The sequence below is a fragment of the Seriola dumerili genome, unplaced genomic scaffold, assembly GCF_002260705.1.
Source record: "Seriola dumerili isolate Sdu_G_001 unplaced genomic scaffold, Sdu_1.0 BDQW01000120.1, whole genome shotgun sequence".
NCBI classification, from domain to species: Eukaryota; Metazoa; Chordata; class Actinopteri; order Carangiformes; family Carangidae; genus Seriola; species Seriola dumerili.
Window position 1 is genome coordinate 365,308 of NW_019174375.1, and position 21,579 is coordinate 386,886.

The 21,579-nt window shown below is 42.5% G+C and overlaps 1 protein-coding gene across 1 annotated transcript in view; it reads left to right on the forward strand.

The window, feature by feature from the left end:
* Positions 1 to 21,579, forward strand: part of LOC111223890 (echinoderm microtubule-associated protein-like 6) — a 70,217-nt gene that overhangs the window by 43,869 nt on the left and 4,769 nt on the right. Inside the window, exons 21-34 of the mRNA XM_022748188.1 lie at positions 1,151 to 1,262; positions 1,960 to 2,087; positions 3,663 to 3,804; positions 4,106 to 4,258; positions 4,363 to 4,494; positions 4,627 to 4,715; positions 5,435 to 5,611; positions 6,391 to 6,625; positions 7,129 to 7,255; positions 12,843 to 12,921; positions 13,267 to 13,396; positions 14,208 to 14,306; positions 16,650 to 16,823; positions 17,300 to 17,508. Coding sequence (XP_022603909.1) covers positions 1,151 to 1,262; positions 1,960 to 2,087; positions 3,663 to 3,804; positions 4,106 to 4,258; positions 4,363 to 4,494; positions 4,627 to 4,715; positions 5,435 to 5,611; positions 6,391 to 6,625; positions 7,129 to 7,255; positions 12,843 to 12,921; positions 13,267 to 13,396; positions 14,208 to 14,306; positions 16,650 to 16,823; positions 17,300 to 17,508 — 1,986 coding nt within the window. The remainder of the gene's footprint in view (positions 1 to 1,150; positions 1,263 to 1,959; positions 2,088 to 3,662; positions 3,805 to 4,105; positions 4,259 to 4,362; positions 4,495 to 4,626; positions 4,716 to 5,434; positions 5,612 to 6,390; positions 6,626 to 7,128; positions 7,256 to 12,842; positions 12,922 to 13,266; positions 13,397 to 14,207; positions 14,307 to 16,649; positions 16,824 to 17,299; positions 17,509 to 21,579) is intronic.

The following is a 21,579-nucleotide window of genomic DNA, read 5'->3' on the forward strand; positions in this document are numbered from 1 at the left end:
TCTCTCTCTCTCTCTCTCTCTCTCTCCATTCACTATATGACTCTGTCTTATTATGTAACAGGATTTTTCAGACTGATGAGCCAATAAAAAACCAACAGGAGAATCTGGATTTAGCAAAACCTCATCTGTCCGTTCGCTCGTGTTCATCTCTTTGTTCTGTCCTTTGTTTTTTTTTGTTTTTTTTTCAGAATAACTTGATCCTACTTTCTGCTTCCATCAACACAGCGTCAATATATTTACACCTGACAAAACCATCTCAGTGTAGTTTCACATCTCCTCTCTCAGGCTTCTCTCTGGAGCTCTAGTAACAACAGGTCAGTGAGCCAATCAGAAGAGAGGAGGCTCTGAGCCTCTCTTCTGATTGGCTGACTGTTTTCTGAGTGATCCAATAAAAATATATCAGATTTCAGGTAAAAACACTCAGAGAAACCAAATCCTGCAAGGTTTGGATGGTGGGTCCAGGTGGGCGGGGCTTGGTGACTGCTTTGTTGTGACATCACAAAGTTCCAGAAGTCCTGACGGCTGGGTTTAAGGCTCAGTTTCTGAATACAGGCTGTGTGCATTTCTCTGTGGACTGAGGCTTTGATACTTTCACAGTATTAATATAGAAGCTAGAGCTGATCTATAATCACACTACACATGGACACAGACCTTTACACTGGATTGGACCTTGTTTTGGTTTGAATGTTTTTTATCATCGTCGTCGTTCATGGTTGAACTGGTGTTTGAGTCTTAAAGTTCTCATTGAGGTAAAAATAGACTTTTTACAACCTGACATCGACTGTGTGAGAGTCTTCAGAGAAAACAGACCGACATCAAACAGATCTGAAGATCTCAGGCTGAGGGGGAGGGAAACCTGTCGGGAGGACGACAGCACACAGCTCTGAGGGAGGGAGGATGTGAGAGTATCTGAGTGAGGAAACATGAGGAACGTATTTGTTCTGTCTTTATTTGTCTTATTTAAAATGTTTTAGTCACTGTTCTAAAATCAAATTCAGTGTTTTCAGTGTTTCTATCACTGACTCTTGTAGTTTGATCATCGTGTCGTCATGGAGACGCCGACTGTCTGTCTGTGGACTGATCTTCTTGTCACAATCTGCAACATACAGTCAATGAACTTGTATTGAATTTGATAATAATTTGTTTTCAGGGCTTCGTGACCGGCGGGAAGGACGGCGTGGTGGAGCTGTGGGACGACATGTTTGACCGCTGCCTGAAGACCTACGCCATCAAGAGAGCGGCGCTGTCCCCGGGATCTAAAGGTACAAACGTCACCACGAGGGGGGGGGGGGGGGGGGGGGGGGGTTAAAGTACAAAAAGTAAAATTATTAATCAGAATATTGAATACATTAATATATGACGTCTTAAGTTTATTAATACATTATAATGTGTTTGTTGATTATATTTTGTATTATTGATATGAATTAACAAAGTAACTAAAGTCATCAGACAGTAAACAGTTAAATCTTCACCTCTGAAGTATCAAACATGAGAAAACAGACTTGAGAATTGTATTTTATTGTATTTCTGCTTTTATGCTGCTGTAAACGTGCACAAATCAATATAGAAGAGATAAAACTAACACTGTGATGTACAGATTAGATCATCAGTTTGAACTTTTCACAAATATTGAAAAACATTTTGCAGCAACAGTTTTAGTTTTCTTTCTCTGTACATACAAATACATCATGTGTCTCTGTTGTGAAGGTTGAATTTCACTGATCATAGTTTTAACTGTCGTCACTGTTTAACATGATCAGTAGAAACTCTTCTGTCCAACACTGCCCCCACCTGGACACACGGTGACTCACACCTCTGTCTGTGCACGTGAATACTTACCTGAAATGGATCGACTACTCAGAGGACTTTATCTGTGTGTGTGTGTGTGTGTGTGTGTGTGTGTGTGTGTGTGTGTGTGTGTGTGTGTGTGTGTGTGTGTGTGTGTGTGTGTGTGTGTAGGCCTGCTGCTGGAGGACAACCCGTCCATCAGAGCCATCACTCTGGGTCACGGTCACATCCTGGTGGGAACCAAGAACGGAGAAGTTCTGGAAATCGACAAGACCGGACCCATGACCCTGCTGGTGCAGGTACACTGGGAGTGTGTGTGTGTGTGTGTGTGTGTGTGTGTGTGTGTGTGTGTGTGTGTGTATGTGTGTGTATTTCAGGTTGTTGAGCTGAAGTTAGTGTGGTGAGTTCAGGAGCTGCAGGTGAGCAGCTCTTCACCTGTCAGCTCACTGTTTGTCGTGTTTCCTGCGACTCCTTCACAATAAGAGTCCCACTGTGTTTGTCCAGCAGCAGTAACATGGATCACATGCTGCAGTGTTTCCTGTTCATTATAATCTGGATTATAATTTAAAAATCAATCATTCCATCATAACTGGATGAACTTCATCTGAAGAAGATCATGTGATCCGACTGAAAGGTCCGGAACAGACGTCAAACAATGAACTTTCAGTGTCGTCTATGAAATAATGATTCCAGTCTGTTTGAATCAAATCATCTACATCTTTAGCACATTTTTGTGTATGTGTGTGTGTGTGTGTGTGTGTGTGTGTGTGTGTGTGTGTGTGTGTGTGCGAGTGAGTGTGTGTGTGAGAGAGATGTTGAAAATCTCAAGGATTCTTTAAATGTCTGGTAGTCTGCTTCAGCACCTGTTGCCATGGTGAGGAGAGCTGTCTGCTGCAGATCAATAGGCACTTACACACACACACACACACACACACACACACACACACACACACACACACACACACACACACACACACACACAGAACAGCATGACGTTGTCCAACACTTTTCTGTCCAGATTAAACACATTGAGTGTGTGTGTGATGTTTCCTGTGTGACGCACCTTAGTGCTTTTACATGTTGGTGTGCAGTGACGCAAGTAGGAGTGTGTGTGTGTGTGTGTGTGTGTGTGTGTGTGTGTGTGTGTGTGTGTAGGTGAAGGCAGAATGAAGTTAACATTAGTATGAAATTGATCATGTTTCTATAATAATGTGTAATGTGGATGCACTGACAACTTAAGTTAACTTTAACTTTATGATCTATTATATAAAGATCATGTCGTTTTATTATCTGTCCAACAGAGGGCGCTGTTCCTTCATGTGTCTGTGACTGATGCTAAATCTTTTTAGTAGAATATTAATCATAAATTTAAACAGTGTTTTACCCGACAAACACACAGGGGAGGTTTTCAGCCCTGAGTAGTGTCTGCAGGTGTCGCCTTCGGTCTCCACCCATAAGGTAGTTCCACCTGTGCGTAGCCTGAGAGACCAAACCCAGGGCTAAAAACACCTGTTCTCTTTGTCTGCTTAATGTGATTTATCACAAACACGTCTGATTCACACAGAAGACCTGAGTGAGGTGGAATTATTCTGAACTGTCAGGCTGCACCCGACTATTATTTTCATGATCAATACATCAGACACTTATTTTCTTTAATAATTGATCGATTGATCAGTGTATAACATGTTCTAGTGTCTTGTTTTGTCTGACTGAGAATCAAAAATAGAAATGTTGCGTTTACTGTCATAGAAAACTGAGAAACTCAAGAGCTGCTGGAAGATGACATTTTATTTTCCTTTAAAAAGAGTCTTCCTGTGTGTGTGTGTGTGTGTGTGTGTGTGTGTGTGTGTGTGTGTGTGTGTGTGTGCGCACAGGGCCACATGGAGGGTGAGGTCTGGGGTCTGGCCCCCCACCCCCTCCTCCCCATCTGTGCCACCGTCAGCGACGATAAAACCCTGCGACTGTGGGAGACGTCGGCCAATCACCGCATGGTGGCCGTCCGCAAGCTGAAGCGAGGTCAGATACGGGAGCAGGCCGCCATTTTATAATATATAATAACTACAATATCTCCTGGACGTGTCACATCACGGCTGATTAATTATCAAATCATCCTTTAAGTTGTTTAGATTGATTTCTTTTCTTCAGGTTCGAGGGTTTTGTTTTTCTCTTTTGTTGGAGCTAGGCTGCGTCCAGTCTTTGTGCTAAGCTAAGCTCACCATTTTGCAGGAAACATGTGAATAACAGAGATGTGTGTGTGGCTATCGTTTTAGTGTGTGTGTATTATAAGATATATGTATTGTTTTATTTTCATTTCCAGGCGGCCGCTGCTGCGCCTTCTCTCCTGATGGGAAGGCACTGGCGGTCGGCCTGAGCGATGGCGGCGTGCTGGTGGTGAACGCAGACACGCTGGAGGATCTGGTGAGCTTCCATCATCGCCGTGACGCCATCTCTGACGTCCGCTTCACCCCAGGTACACACACACACACACACACACACACACACACACACACGCTACTTAAAGACGTATCCGCTCATCTTCACTTTTGTTTGACACTGTCTCACTCACGGTCTCAGACTCAGGTAAATACCTGGCGGTGGCGTCACATGACAGCTTTGTGGACATCTACAACGTGCTGAGCAGTAAGAGAGTGGGAATCTGTAAAGGAGCCTCCAGTTACATCACACACATCGACTGGGACGCTCGAGGTAACACACACTCTCTCTCTCTCTCTCTTCGAACATGAAGTTTGTTGAGGAAACTCTGGCTGTTTGTTCTTTCAAAAGTTATATAGTCTCACTGTGCGTGTGTGTGTGTGTGTGTGTGTGTGTGTGGGGCAGGTAAACTGCTGCAGGTGAACACAGGAGCCAAAGAGCAGCTTTTCTTTGAAGCCCCGAGAGGAAAAAGACAAACAATCAGAAACTCTGAGGTCAGTGTGTGTGTGTGTGTGTGTGTGTGTGTGTGTGTGTGTGTGTGTGTGTTGGCACATCACAGGGGGACACGGGAAATGAAGCTCCTCAGTGATTTACCTCATGGTTCAAGAAGACATTTAACCCCGGTGACATCACAAGACCTGGTTTGTCAAAAACTCCTAACTCAGTCAGACCTGAACTCACAGACATGAAACACATGTTGATATGATTCAGTGTGACATCACTTCCTGAGGATATCATTATCTCTGAAAATAAAAGTTCAGAAATCCACTTGCTGCAGAATTCATTCAGAATCCTCCTGTTTTTACGTTTCCTTCAGTATCACAGTGATCCAGTGATAGTTGTCTGTGCACCCATGATGCATTGCAAACATCAGCTGATCACAGCTGATTCAGGTGCTGTTAAAGGGACAGTTTGACTACATGTGAACAAATACAGGCTTAAAAATGTTGCAGCACCTTCCTGTATCTGACATTACAACAGCACATTTGACGAGTTCTTACAGGGTCCTGATGGTTTTAATGTTTTCTGATGTTATATTGTTCTTGTAAGTTGGTGTCAGCATGTTTCTAACATTTCTGACCTCCTACATTTTTGACACAATCGGCAAATTTTAACACAAGCAGATCCACTTTAAAAAAAACATGTATTATATTAATTTGTGTGTGTGTGTGTGTGTGTGTGTGTGTGTGTGTGTGTGTGTGTGTGTGTGTAGCTGGAGCGGGTGGAGTGGTCCAGCTGGACGTGTGTCCTGGGTTTGAGCTGTGAGGGAATCTGGCCGACGCACAGCGACATCACAGACATCAACGCCACGTCGCTCACCGGAGACCGCACGCTGCTCGCCACCGGAGATGATTTCGGCTTCCTCAAACTGTTCGGCTACCCAGTCAGAGTACGACAGAGTTTTTTAAAATATTAAATATGAATACATTTCTATATTATAAAATTAATGTTCAGTTCTTTTTCTCTTCTTTAAGAACAGAGTGGACGTGGGATCCCAACCCAAGACATTACCGTTAGCCTTAGAGATGCTTTGCTGAGATACTTGTGGCTAGCTAGCCTCGTAGTTAGCAGTGTTTAGCTAAACAGTTTAGCTGGCTAGCTAGGCAGTAACGTCCTGGGTCTAAACACTGAACTTTATTTACCTTCCACAAACCACAGCAGTGATATACTGGGATTTCACGTCCACTCTGTTTTTAACGGAGCTATTTGTTAGTTTTGCTATTAGCTACATAGCTAACATTAGCATTGACAGCTGTTAACTTACCAGTCAGCAACCCTAACCCAAAATCAACACTCTTGTTTTGCTTCTATTTCTATAACTTCTTTCCTTCTACCGAAGTTAGCATGCTAACCAGCTAGCCCCGGCCTGTCTCGTTACTTTCCGATACCGAGTCACAGTAGCGTCCAGTCTGCCCTGAAAAAGTAGCGCTGCTCAGAGGACATATTATAACTTCTTGTTTTGTAAACACAACAATGGCTGAAGCTCTTGGCAAGACTGGTAAGTAAACAGCTGTTAATGCTAACGTTAGCTATGTAGTGATAGCAAAACTGTATTTAGTGTACTTGTATTTTTTCATTGTTGTTTTTCGTCTTATAAAAGTAGAAAAGTTATCTGAGTTTGATTGTCTGTCTCAGGCGTAAACAGGTGTGTTTCTCATTTCCCTCCAGGGTCAGTACTCGCGCTTCAAGCGTTATGTCGGCCACAGCGCCCAGGTGACTAACGTCCGCTGGGCTCAGGACGACTCCACCCTGCTGACGGTGGGTGGGGCTGACACTGCCCTGATGATCTGGGCAAGGGAGCGAGGAGGCGGGGTCAGTGGGGAGGGGGAGGGGCCTTTGCTTCGTGACAACCGGCCGCCCGTGGACAGCGAGGAGTCAGACGACGACATCGAGGAGGACGGAGGTGGGCGTGGCTTCATTTTTATTTCAAAAGATTGTTAAACATGAATATAAATACACAACATGATGCATGGGCCTAAAACCGAGACCTGGATCTGGCTGGTAGTGCCAAATACAGCTGCAATTATTAGTCAAATAATCAATTTGTCAATTAACAGAAAATTCATCAGCAACTATTTTGATAATTGAGGATTTGATGCTTTTAATCGACTGTAAACTGAATCTTTCGCTCCTTGTTAATATTTATACAAAGGAAATACACAATGAATAAGACATTTAAAGATGTCGCCTTGGGCTTTATGAAGTTTAGATTTCAGCTTTTCCTGACATTGAACAGAACAAATGACGAATCGATTTACTGACAGTCTTTGTGCAAAAGTTGGAGACTGACATCTTAAAGAAAACAACAGTATCAGTCATTTCAGAAAGTGCCGTCAGGTGACAGCGCCCTCTAGTGGCTGCAGCAATTATGAATGTGTGTGTGATTATGAACGTGTGTGTTTAAAGGCTACGACAGCGACGTAGCGCGGGAGAAGACGGTGGACTACACCACCAAGATGTACGCCGTCAGCATCCGAGAGATGAGTGGAACCAAACCTCACCAACAGCTGAAGGAGCTGTCTGCTGAGGAGAGGTATACACACACACACACACACACACACACACACACACCACGACCATGATAGCAGGTTGTTTGAGACAGATGTTTCAGATGACTTGAACCCAGAGTTTAAAGCTGCACAGTTTTTTTATTTGTTTTTGCATGTTTACTTTACACAAAAATACAAACATGATAAATGTGACTTAAATAACGTAACTGACTAAATTGAATGTGAGTAAATAACACAATAAGCAACTATATGAAAAAAAACAAACTAGAATCCTCCTCGTGGTCGTATCCCTCCGCCACTCAGACTAGTTCCAGGTCACATCCCTGTTTATCCACAGTCAGAGAAAATATGAACCCTTTGTGTAAAATCTTGTCATGACTGCTGTGTGAAGTCTTGAGTTGTGGCTAAAAAGTATGTCTCACTCAGTATCACTGTGACCTCTGACCTTTGACCACCAAAGTCGAGTTAGTTCATCCTTGAGTCCAAGTGAACGTTTCTGCCAAATTTGTAGAAATTCCATCAAGGTGTTACAGAGATATTGCATTCACGAGGCCAAAACCGTGTTTCTTGAGGTCACCACGCCCTTGACATTTGACCTTTGACTCCCAAAATCTAATCAGTTCGTCCTTCAGTCCAAGTGAACGTTTGTGTTAAATTTGAAGGGATTCTCTTGAGGAGTTCTCGAGATATTGTGTTCACAAATCCAAATTCATGTTTTGTGAGGTCACTGTGACTTTGACCTTTGAACTTTGACCTTTAGCCACCAAATTCCAATCAGTTCATCCTTGAGTCCAGGTGACCGTTTTTACCAAATTTGAAGAAATTCCCTCAAGGCGTTATGGAGATATTGCCTTCACAAGGCCAAAACAGCGTGAGGTCATGGTGACCTTGACCTTTGACCCCCAAAATCTAATCAGTTCGTGCTTGAGTCTTCAGACTCAGAAAACTCAGAAAAACACTGGGACGTTTATGATAATGATATAAATATGTTCCTACATGAGGCCCAGTGATTCTGAAGTTTCACTGAGGCACTTTTCTCTCGTCAGAGCGAAACATGAAATTAAATTAAATCCGTGAATGTGAATCTCAGTGAAGATTTGAAGTTTTTGAAGTGAAGCCGACTTCACCTTGTGTTTCACTCTGTCACACTCTGGTGGTTTCATGTCGCTGGTGCAGGTTTAAACTGTCAAACTCCGTTCACAGTCCAGAGTTTCAGAAACCGTCTGTGCTGTTTCTCTTTATGACGAACTGAAACTTTATGTTTCCTCCGATCCTCGGTGTGTGTCACAGTAACTGTGTGTTCCCAGTGTGTACGCTTAGGTTTGTGTGTGTGTGTGTGTGTGTGTGTGTGTGTGTGTGTGTGTGTGTTTCATGCATGCCCAGGCTTCTGCATGTCACTGAATGTTGCTCTGGCTCAGTCTGAGTGTTAATGAGCTTCAAACCCTCAAACAAAGGGAACCATGAAGGTTTATGTTGGTTCTGCAGGGAACAGAAGTCGTTAATCTAAACCCTGAAATACTGGGACCACGGACGGATTATGAGACAATGAGCCCCGGGGCACAGACATGAAGAGATATATTTCTTATATTTACATATCTGATTACACATTTTATATTATTATTATCAATTATTTATCTTTTTTAAGTTTTCTTTTTTTCATTCTGTTCACTTTGCTGCTGCAACTTTCCCCACTGCGGGACTAATAAAGGACGATCTTATTTCATCTTATCTTAGCTTAGCTTAGTTTAGCTTAGTTTAGCTTAGTTTAGTTTAGTTTAGTTTAGCTTAGCTTAGTTTAGTTTAGCTTATATTAGTTTAGCTTGGCTTATTTTATGATAACTTATCTTAGCTTAGCTTTGTTTATCTTATTTTATATGAGCTTATCTTATCTTATCTTGTTTTAGCTTAGCTTAGCTTATCTTATCTTAGCTTATCTGTGCTCATTCGGCCCTTTCAGTAATCCGTCCATGACTAGGACCCATCAAAAACCTTTAAATATAATGTAACCACACATTTACATTTACAGCAGTAGAGACACAGACTGTGTCCGTTCATACACTGACAAACTCTTCTGTTTGTCCCTTCGTGGTACCCTTACTTCCTGAGTGCTGCTGCTGCTGCTGCCCTGTGGCATTGCTTGTGGAAACTCTTTAATATCTGTGTTGTGTTTTAACTTGCATTCCCCTGGAGGCAGGGCATTGTCAAGTAAGTACGACCTGATACTTACTGTGTGATGATTCTCAGACAGGGAAAGTTAAATGTTTAATGAACATGTGCTGTGTATTTCATGTGGTGAGGGCAGGGGGGGCATGACAGGAAGTTCAGCTCTCTAGATCCATATTTATCCTTTCATGTTTACATGCTTTTATTTTGTATTTGTATATTTTATGTAACATGAAGATGATGATTCTTCTCATTGTTCATTGTCTGAACAAAGTTTTCTAATAATGTCCCTGTTAAATTACACTCTTTTTTGGTCATCCTGCCATTTCTTCTCCTCATCCTCTACTTCCTGTCTTTTATCACTTCCTGTCCCTCTCTTCCTCTGCCTCTTCCTCCTCTTTCCAACCCATCTTCCCATCATCCTTTCACCTGTGTCCTTGTCTTTTCCTCTGCTGTCGTCCGTCTCCTCCTGATCTGTGTTTGGTCTGGTTTTTGTCCTGCACTCGTTCTCCACTATCACTCGTTCATCACTCGTTCATCACTCGTTCATCACTCGTTCATCCTACTCATAGCGCGAGCTAAAGCCCCATTGACACAGGATTAACATCACAGGGGAAGGTGGGGAGTGAAAGAAGCGGTCCTCCTCCTCAGAGTCCGAACTCAGTCAGACCTGAACTCACAGACGTGACACTCGTTGATCTGATTCAGCGTGACTTCCACTTCCTGTGGAAATCGTTATCTCTGATGTTCCTCCAGAATAAAAGTCTTTTTTTTTCTCCTTCAGTTTCACAGTGATCCAGTGATAGTTGTGTGAACATCCACGGGTTCAATGCAAGCAGGAAGTGATAACAGCTGATTCGGCTGCTGTTAAAGGGACAGTTTGACAACATATAGGTTTAGTTTTTAATATTTTCTGTCATCATATTGTTCCCGAACGGGTAAATTGGTGTAAGCATGTTTCTAACATTTCTGACTTCCTCTGTGATCACCTGTTCCTTCTACTTCTTTAAATCTGTGTCACCCTGACGGGGCTCGTTAAATTTACATTTATTTATTCTTCAAACAAAACAACCAACATTTCTAGAGTAACGTGAGGTCAAAGACGTTAACAATTCTCCATCCCACCCCCTTCCTTCTATCACAGCTGATCATCATCTGATCAATCACAATAGATAATAGATCCAAAAATAAATCCAAAATAATTACTTGAACTTTTGATTCAAATCATAAATTAGAAGGATTTACATCAGTTTAATGAATTATTGTGAAAATATAATTTACAGTAAAAATACAAAAAATGGATCTAACATCCTCTGTTCTTGAGTGTGTCTTCAGTGAGCTGAAGGAATAGTAGAAGAAGAACTCTTCATGTGGAGGAAAAATCTCAGAGATCCACTTCACAAAAACCAGAATGACACACAGGAGGTCATCGTGTCCGAACAGAGCGCCTCACGTAGAGGAACAACATCCTGTCCGAATGGGGCTTTAGAAGTTCAGATCATCTCAGCTCTACTTTCTTAAAAAAGCTTGGATTTGGCTCATTGTCCCGAGAACACATCGTCTCTTTTCCAGTTCAGGTTTTGTTTCTCAGGTGAATCCCGACTGTTCACAGATTCACTTGAGAAGGAAACGTGTTCTGTCTAAACCGGGTCCTCGTCTGACATCTGTAATCATGCTAAGATCATGTTAAAAGATGGTAGAGGAGCCTGAGGTCATTTCTCAACTGAGCACGTGCGAGGCAAAGGCGGGAACGTTAACAGTCCTGGGTCCAAGGCAGAAAATGAGTCGAAGGGCGGGCAGCAAAATCAGCTGCTGTTGAATAAATGCATTTAAAAAAAAAAACTTTATTTACAGGGTAAAGAACACACAATAGAAGCAGAATCAAATCTGAGACACAAAGAGAAGAAATATCATTTTAGAAGAAGAAGAAAACATAAAGTAGCAAGAGTGGAAGATTAAAACCAGAAGAAACATACAGAATATTCACACCACTGACGGCTGGTTTTAAGGCTCAGTTTCTGAATACAGGCTGTGTGCATTTCTCTGTGGACTGAGGCTTTGATACTTTCACAGTATTAATATAGAAGCTAGAGCTGATCTATAATCACACTACACATGGACACAGACCTTTACACTGGAGGAGCTCTAAGGGGTTAGGGTCCTGGTCTGGTTTTGACCCAGGACTGAAAACTGATTCTCTGATTGCCTGTGCATGTTAGCCTGTTAACACGATTAGCTAGCATAGCAAAAGACGCAGCAGTAGCATGGTAGCATTTTGTTAGCATGTAGCTAGAGCCACAGCCAGTTGATTTCTGTGAGGCATGAAGCCTTTATCAGTGTGTGTTTGAGCGAGTGTGTCATTATGTTTGTACGTGTAGAGAGGCGTGTGTGTGTGTGTGTGTGTGTGTGTGTGTGTGTGTGTGTGTGTGTGTGTGTGTGTCTGTGTGTGTTTTCTAAAGCTCTGTACCTTGGTTCTGTCCCTCTGCTGTCCAGGGGATCCAGGTAACACCTGTCCACCTGACTGTTATTGTTCGTCTATGCAATGCCTCTTCATTGTGTGTGTGTGTGTGTGTGTGTGTGTGTGTGTGTGTGTGTGTGTGTGTGTGTGTGTGTGTGTGTGTGTGAGTGTGTGAGTGTGTTGGCATCACACTCCCGTTGGCATTACCTCACAGTCTTTAGCTCGCATTGACTGAATTGACTGAGTGACAAACTTTCCAACACAAACCTCCATCATATTCTGTTGAACTGAACTTGAACAGAGGCAGAGAAGAACACACCTGGATCAGGTGTTTACCTGCCACAGGATCCTGATTCTGTCCGAGTACGGCAGCGAGCTCTGAGTGTGTAACCAGGATTCCTCCTCGCCACGAGGCGTGTGGTTCAACAGACCCAGGAACTTAACTTATCTGGCGTCACTGAACCTACAGCAGGTCATCCTGGTCATCACCTGGCTCAGGTGACTCTGGGTTTCCCTGTCCGGCTACGAGCTCGTTCATATCAGAGAGGTGGAGTTGTTAATTATAAACAACATCGTCAGAACCTGAAATAAAGTAGAGGAGACTGGTGACGGCTGCAACAACGTTTCTCAGTTACTGAGACTCTTTGAACTCAACAACCAAACTTTTATATAATAAACTCCACACCAAACATCACAAAGTGACATCACAAAGTGACATCACACAGTGGTGTGATCATGTGACAGAAGGTCAGAGGTCAGTCTCTAACTGAAGGTGTGGACAGTTCATCACAACCTGCTGCAACAAGACACATCTGTCTGCATCTGTCCTGTCTGTCTCACTGTCTGTCCCTCCACCTGTCTGTCCTCCAGACCTCAGCACATCGGGATATGGATGAATGTTTCTCTCTGACTGGTTGTTTGATCATTGATTGATTGATTGATTGATTGATTGATTGATTGATTGATTGACTGATTGATTGATCCTCCAGGCCTCCAGTGAGTCGAGCAGCGCCGCAGCCGGAGAAGCTCCAGAAGAACAACGTCTCCAAGAAGAAGAGACTGGTCGAGGTCTGTCTGTCTGTCTGTCTGTCTGTCTGTCTGTCTGTCTGTCTCTCTCTCTGTCTCTCTCTCTCTTCTGTCTCTCTCTCTGTCTCTCTCTCTCTCTCTCTCTCTCTCTCTCTTCTGTCTCTCTCTCTCTGTCTCTCTCTCTCTCTCTCTATCTTCTGTCTCTCTCTCTCTCTCTCTCCGTCTCTCTCTGTGTGTCTCTCTCTCTCTCTCTCTGTCTCTCTCTTCTGTCTCTCTCTCTCTGTCTCTCTCTGTGTCTCTCTCTCTCTCGCTGTCTCTCTCTCTCTCTCTCTCTCTCTGTGTCTCTCTCTCTCCTCATCCGTCCTCCTCTGTCTCCTCTCTCTCCAGGACCTGGTCTTGGATCATGTGTTCGGTTTTCGGGGCTTCGATTGTCGGAACAACCTGCACTACCTCAACGACGGCGCCGACATCGTCTACCACACTGCCAACACCGCCATCGTCCACAGCCTCACCACCGGTAACCACGGCAACACCCATGCTCCTCAATCCACAATCTAACTCTAACATCTTAAATCCATCATTATATCAAGTCATCCTGTTTCTTATCAAATAATTTAATCATTTTAGACGGTTTTATCCTTTTATTCCTCCGCGCCGGCGACAGTCAGAGCGGCAGCCATATTGTTTTCTGGTTGTCCATCCGTCTCATTCTCTTGGACATGATATCTCAGTAACGCCTTGATGGAACTTCTTTTAATTTGCCAAAACATTCACTTGGACTCGAGGACGAACTGATTAGATGTTGGGGGTAAAAGGTCAAACTCTAGACTTAACACAGAAATTATGACTAAATTTCACACAAATGGTTCATTCTTTACACGACTCTGGATAAACAGGGATGAAACCTGAAAGTAGTTTGAGTGGCGGAGGGACACGACCACAAGGAGGTGATCCTAGTTTTAAATCTTTTAAAGAATTTTAAAGACTGTATTTTGAGGAGGATGAGGAGGCACAACTGGAAAAGTTGGTGTATTGACAAAATCAGTGCAGTGGAAACAGACTTTGTGAATTAAAAAAAAAGATTTGGTGAATAAGTTGTGATTTGAGGATCCTGTGAAGAGATGAAAAATGGCGCCATCAGCTGTTTATCCTCATGAACCAGCTCCTGGAGGATGGAGACAAACATTACATACTCACACTTTGTTGTGCTGAATTTCTCTAAATTTGGCAAAAATCTGAGACACGTTTTGATAGAAACCTGTCAACGGAATCAAACCTGTGACCGTTCAGACCACAGTGATGTGTTTATGTGTCTCCTTGTGCTGCAGGAACTCAGAGTTTCTACCTGGAACACACTGATGACATCCTCTGTCTGACTGTCAACCAGCACCCGAAATACAAAAACATCATTGCCACGGGACAGATTGGTACACTAAGTGTGTGTGTGTGTGTGTGTGTGTGTGTGTGACATATACGAGACGTCTTCCTGTCTCTGCATGGCACTGCGTTCCTATACTAACTCTCTGTACTAAACGATTCCTGCTTTTCTCTCCTCTGCTTCCTGTTTAGTCGCCTGCTTTACTTTCTACCACCGAGAGAATAGAAACAGACTGAAACCACAAACATGGAGGAAGCTTTGACCCATAAGCTACGGTGGCTGACGAGGGCAAACGTGCTGCAAGGGCCGAAAACACTTCCATCAGGAGAAACGAGCTGCAAATTCAGAAACAATGCAGATTCAAACACACACACAAAAATTAAAAACAAAAACAACACAGGAAACACGCTGCAAATACAGAAACAAAAACACAAACCTAAAAACAAATGCAGCAGAAAAAACCCCGTATATCCAGACAACACAACGGAAGAGCTCCAGGCCTCCAGGGGGAGCTCTAAGCAGAACACCAATTGACTGTGTGTAAGCTAACGCTAACGCTAACGCTTGCTACGTTTTCTGTTGCTCTTTATAATATTGTAGAAACTACGGCCAAATGTAAAAAAAACCTTTTTATGTCACTTCTTCTTTCTTCCCTCACACTCTCTCGTTTGGTCAAAGGTCAAAGGTCGGGTAGGTCTGACCTCTCAGGTCGAAGCTCAAGGTGTTCCACTTAGAGCTCCCCCTAGAGGCCTGGAGCTCTTCTGTTGCGATGCCCGTCTATTCCATTCTTGTGGACATGACATGATATCTCAGTAACGCCTTGACGGAACTTCTTCAAATTTAGTACAAATATTCACTTGGACAAAAGGATGAACTGATCAGATTTTGGTGGTCAAAGGTCAAAGGTTTGCAGCATGTTTCCGTTCTTGTATTTGTTTGTTTTATATTTTCATATGTTTTTGAATCTGCATCATCTCTCCTGATGAAAGTGTTTTGGGCCGTTGCAGCACGTTTGCCCTCGTCAGCGACTGTAATAAGCAGATGTACAGAACATTTTAACATGGAACAAAAATCAGTGATTGCAGGTTGAACCTTGCTGCTAGTCTTTGAGAATCGCCCGTAAAATTCTCTTTACTGTCAGATTTTCATTTGTTTTTGTTGTTTTGTTTTTTGTTGTTTTTGTATGTGTGTGTTTTGGCTGGCCTCATTTGTCACCGTCGCTCTCACCTCAGGTGACGTCAGTGAACTCCCAGGTAAAAAAAACAAACTACCGCACCGCCGCTCCCATCATGACAGACACCCTGAGACCCAGAGCTGAAAACATGAAAACATGAGTCCCTGAGGACAGTTAGCAGTGAGTCAGCAGCTCTGTCATCACTGTACATCAGAACATGTGGCTGTAGAAAGGAAAAGCGTCTCACAGCTGTTTTCCAAACCCTCCATCAGCCGTCAGATTGATTTCCTTCCCTCCAGGCAGCTGCTGGTTTCCATTCATGTCCATAAACATCAACAAAAATGCTCCTTATACTTCTATCAGAACTGTATTATTGTCCACTCATAATGCACCTGACAGTTGTTCCTGTTTGAAAAATGTTTCCATGTTGGTGCATTCAGGTACGTCTGGAACAATTTCACACTGGAAACGTTGTCTTGCATTGTCTTAAATTTACGTTTATCGATGAAAGCCCTGAAAAGCAAGTGAAATTTAAAATCAACAGAGTTGACTGAGAGTTGCATTATAAAGTGTAACCAAGGATTCTTCAGTTTTCATCAATAATGGAAGAAATAACCATATTCACATCGTGCGACTTGGACTTGAACACTGATGACTCAGATCTTTGTCTGTTTTTGTCTGTTTGTTTGGTAAACTATATAGTAAACAAACTTCCTTTGAAATGGTGACAGCTTTATCGTTTGTGACCTTTTTAGTTTGTCTGTCGGCTCTTTCACTTTTTGGTGACTCAGACTCAAACACTGTAGACTCGAGACTCGACTTGGACTCGGGGTCTAGCGCAACCCCGGTCGCAGCAGCCATGTTTGTTTATTGTTCATCTAAACTGTCAGTGTCAAGTCGACTGTAGCTCAGTGAGATCGACCGAAACCAGGACCTGGAAGAAGGAAATGAATCTAAAACCAACTGGAAGATGTGGAAAATGTTTTACGAATGTGATGAAACATACAAGTGATCTTTGACCTGCGAAGCACTTGATGCTGCTCTGGTTCTCAGGGTGTTTGTGAGCTGCACTGATCCCTCTAACTGCTCTGTTTTGGTCCTGATAGTTTCCCGTCGTAGTTCCCCTCACCCTCTCTTTGTGACTTTTCTTCAGCCGTCATGACCTGGTCAGACGTCGGCTCACATCCTCTCTCCTCATTTCTGCTGCTCTTTATCCAGGCACCACTCCATCGGTCCACGTGTGGGACGCGATGAGTAAACAGACTCTGTCCATCCTTCGCTGTCCTCACACCAAAGGCGTCAGCTACGTCAACTTCAGCGCCACGGGGAAGCTGCTGCTGTCTGTCGGAGTGGAGCCTGAACACACCATCACTGTGTGGCGCTGGCAGGAAGGTCAGCCACACACACACACACGAAAGTACTGCTGCGGGGTAGCGGCTTCAGTTCAGTTCAGGGCTTCAGCAGCTTTTGAAAAGTTGTCTCCGCTACGGCGACAGCCAGAGCAGAAGTTATCCTTTGACCTTTTGGATGTAAAATGTTATCACTTTAATTTATCCTTATAGACATTTGAGTTAAATTGTGTCATAATTAGTGAATGAATTTGTGAGTTGTTAAAAACGTGTTTTGAAGTCACAGTCACCTGACCAGATTTCAGCTTTTGATTGATGAAGTGTAGATTGATAAGAAAATATGGAAATTTTATTAATCTTGGGAGTTTAGCTGGTTCAGATAACCTCTATGTTGATCACACATATCACTTCACTATAATTGTAATTACTAATAACTAACAATTAACTGCCACAAACCACTGCTTATCAATTAATGTGCATATTATAAAGAGTAAAATAACAAAGGTGTCTCTGCTGCAGGATCCAAGGTGTGCAGTAAAGCCGGACACCCGGACCGGATCTTCGTTGTAGAGTTTCGGCCGGACTCGGACTCCCAGTTCGTGTCGGTGGGAATAAAACACGTGAAGTTCTGGGTGCTGGCCGGCGGCGCACTGATGTACAAGAAGGGCGTGGTGGGGACGGTGGAGGACGGCAGGATGCAGACGATGCTGTCTGTCGCCTTCGGTGCTGTGAGTTCACTGATGATTTAAGTTGTAAATCTGATTCTGAGACCTGGAGGTCTCTGCTCTAATGACCTGAGGCCAGTTACACAAAACTCCTTAAGTTTTCCACTTAAGTCTGACATTTAAGGTCGAATTTCTCCTTAGCTGAGGGAGTTACTTGAGGGAGTTACACAGAATAACTTAAAAGGTTTCCTTTGATAAAGAAAAACGTTAAGGCATTTGCATTGATGAAAGAGATTTTACAGCAGTAAAATTCTACAGTTTCCATGGAGACCATTTGTGATACCTGTAAACATCTCACATGTATCGTCTCACACACTTGGCCAGAAGAAAAAAAATGGCTGAAGAAAAGAAAACAAGAAAAACCAAATAGTTCTGAGAGAAACTTCTAGAAGAACATAACAAAAGAAAACACGTCCTCAAAAGTAGATTTGATCTGCAGATAACATCCAACAGACTCTCTGTGAATGACACGGCTCACCGCTGATCAATGGACATGAAATACTTCACCAAAAATTGATTGGAAAGATCCTGTAGCATAAAACCACAGAGCATCATTAACTGTAAAGGAGCTGAAGAGCACAGCTGAGGAAAGTGATCAGATCAAATCATAAACTTACTGCTGATCAAATCTATAGAGCAAAATCAATTCCTCTGATTGAGAGTTCTTCAGGTTCAAACTCTTCATTCATCACCATAAACTCAGACATGTTGAGGTTAAGATACAGTCAGAGGTACCTTCAGTTTTTCTCCTTAGTTTGGTCACTAAGGTCTTCTGTGCAACGGCTGAACTGACTTTAAGTGGTTCCTTAAGTTTAAGACTAAGATAAGGAGAAAACCTTAAATACTTGAGTGAACATGTTAAGGAGAACAGGCAGGGGTGTTTTGTGCAACTGTTTTTATTTCAAGGAAAACTTTGCAACTGGCCCCTGATACGGGACGTGACCGTGACAAAACAAGAGCTCAGTCTTTAAGAAATCATCAAAACTTCAAAATGAAATCTCACCAAGAAAACAAACCAATCAAAGAGCAGCATAGCAAGTTGGTAACGAGAAAGCAACAATAAAAAGTCTTTATTTTACATTGTAAATTAAAGTTTTTGACAGTTTTAAAAAAAAATACTGAACACTTCTATACAATTCAACTCTTAGGTCACATCCTATCTTACTGATCAAGAGATTTTCATTACAAATTTGAAATTTCACAAAAGATACACAAATAAAAAAGGTCAAAGAAATCACTGTCTGCTATTCTACTGAGGAATAAGTGCATCAAAAACATATGTATTTCATACACAAAATATATATTCATTATAAATGTAAGAAAAATCCAATCATACAAATATGAGAAAAGATGGAATCAGGTTAAACAATCAAAGACAATGGAAATGTAAAGAATGACCAAACCTGTTACTTGCTAACTTGTGTTACAGTTTCATACAAACTTGAGATGTGATTTTGATCTACGCACAGCATTTTAACTTTGCCATAAACAGCTGCTACACTTTGGCTCCACCAGCAACTCTGCTGCCCTCAGTAACACGCCTGCGTTCACACGTCTTTATATGTCTGCTGAGGTTTGTTTGCTGAGTGAATCCGTTTCCACAAAAACCGCAAAAAAACTGTTTCTTTCCAGTGTGGACTTGCATGTGGACCGAAAGACTCCTGTGTTGATTAAATGTTTTCCCGCACACACTGCAACCAAATGGTTTCTCTCCTGTGTGTTCTCTCATGTGTCTCTGCAGCTTACAATTGTAGTTAAATGTATTCCCACAAACATTGCAAACAAATGGTTTCTTTCTTGTGTGGATGTTCATGTGCACCTTAACATACCCCTGATCTCTAAATCTTTTCCCACAAACATCACAACCAAACGGTTTCTCTCCTGTGTGGATTTTCATGTGTCTCTGCAGATGCCACTTGTTGCTTAATCTCTTCCCACACTCAGAGCAGCTGAAAGACTTATCGACAGTTTTACTTGTCAAACCTGACTTAGGTGTTCTGGTCTCCTTCCAATCGTCCTCACTGTCTTCAGTCTCAGAGGAGTCTGGGTCCTTGTCATCTGTATCTGGTTGAAGATGACAGTGTGGATCTGAGTTCTTGGCTGGTCCAGATCCTCCACAGTCCTCTCCATCAGCTCCTGTCTCCATGTGTTCACCTGAGCTGCTGGCTGGAGACTCTGCCTCTGTGCTCTCCTCAGTCTGGCTTTGATGAAGCTGAGGTTTCTCCTCCTCATCTTCACTCTTCACACAGACAGGAGTGAGTGGGACCTTGGTGTCATCAGCCTCCTCCAGCCCTCGAAGCTGCTCTTCCTTCTGAGTGGTCCAGAGTTCTTCCTCTTTAATTTTTGGGCTCTCTGGGTCCTCCTGATCCAGACTAAGACTCAACTCACAGGGAACCTCTTCTTTAATCACCAACAGATGCTGAACATCTGCAGGGAACAATGAAACACACACACACACACACATTATGGGCAACTGTGACTTTACATTGACACTGATTCCACTCGTGTCTTCACTGAATGTCAGTGAGATCAGTGATTAATCTTTTACAGGTTTGCAGTGGTGGAAGAAGTAAGGAACTGGTTGCTGGTTATTCAAAACAGCTATAATCTGTGTTAGTGCAGCAGATAACTGTAATAATCTTTGAAATGTGGATACAAGCACCAAAATTCAATTGAAATTTTGAAAATGGCCACCATTTTCCAAGACAGCCACCATTTCCAGCATAGAAACACGTTTTACCACAAAATGTAACTCTGATGAAGTAAAGTTCACAACTCTTACATTTCTTCAGAGCTTTATTTGTAATTTCTAATATGTGGACAATTTATAAAAAATATTTTAATTGCAAACAATTCATTATGAATGGTAAACCCAACAATCTGTAAAAGTCGACAGTCTGTTTTATTCAAGCCTTAAGTCAGCAACTCTAACTCTAACTCGCTAGCGCGCTAGGCTAGTTAGCAAGCTAGTTCACAAGTTAGCAAGCAAATCCTGTCAATTGAATTACATCCTTTGACATTTCAAAGGCACTTACTTAAAACACTTTACTTTTAAGCTTTGACTTCATCATGAAAACTTACCTCACCTTTGTCAGATGTAGCTGATATAAGCTAACTAGCTTGCTAGCAGTGGGACTGTCAAGCTGAGCTCACAGGAAATTTTTACTTTTCATTTTCTTGTTTTTCTCAGACTCAGCCACACTAAATACAATTACTGTCACATTGACAGAGCAAATAGTTGATAATGTTAGGCATGATTTGATAATGATAATATTAGGCAACATTTAGAGCTTACCACAAACTTCATCACCAAAACGTCCTAATATCTTAATATGAAAGAAATATTTTATGTTTTTCCCATTTAAAAAGAAAAATATTATTCAAAATGAATCAAAATTTTTTGGTAAAAAGACCAAATCATAGAAAATGTTCACAGGCTAAAATTAGTTTGACTACATGAGAGTGAACAGTGAGAGTGTTATCAGTTAAAATGTACAGACCTGTTAGTTGTACCTGACCTTGCATTAGCTTGTATTGTCGGTCACTCTGTCGATAACGAGAAAGTTCCTCTTCGTACTCTGCTATCGTTCTCTCAAACAGCCCAAATATCTCCTCAGCAGCCGCAGCCAGTCTCTGATTCACCGACTCTCTAAACACGTCCATGTTCACGTAGAGACGAGCAGCCGTTAGTCCAGAAAACTACTGATGTTACGTGAGATGTCGTCGTCGTCGTCGTCGTCCTTTTCCGGTGAAGCGCCGATACGGATCATGGACTGTAAATAAAGATGGACCGAGCCTACGTGACGTCACCCGTAGGTTTCTGAAGAGCAGTTCTGAAGCTCAGAGTGGATCGTTCCGTCGTCGCCGAACTCCCGGCTAATCCAAAAACGGGCAAAGACGAGGGGCGCGTGTGGAGCAGAGACTTCAGTGCATTATCCCGCGCACCCACCTGTCACTCCAAGAGGCCACGCCCTCAATCCTCCATAACTTTAGTCCTTAATAAAATGTAAACAGGTGAGTTATATAAACAATAGTCATGAAGGAGGAAATTAGCTTTAGAGACCAAAACAGTTT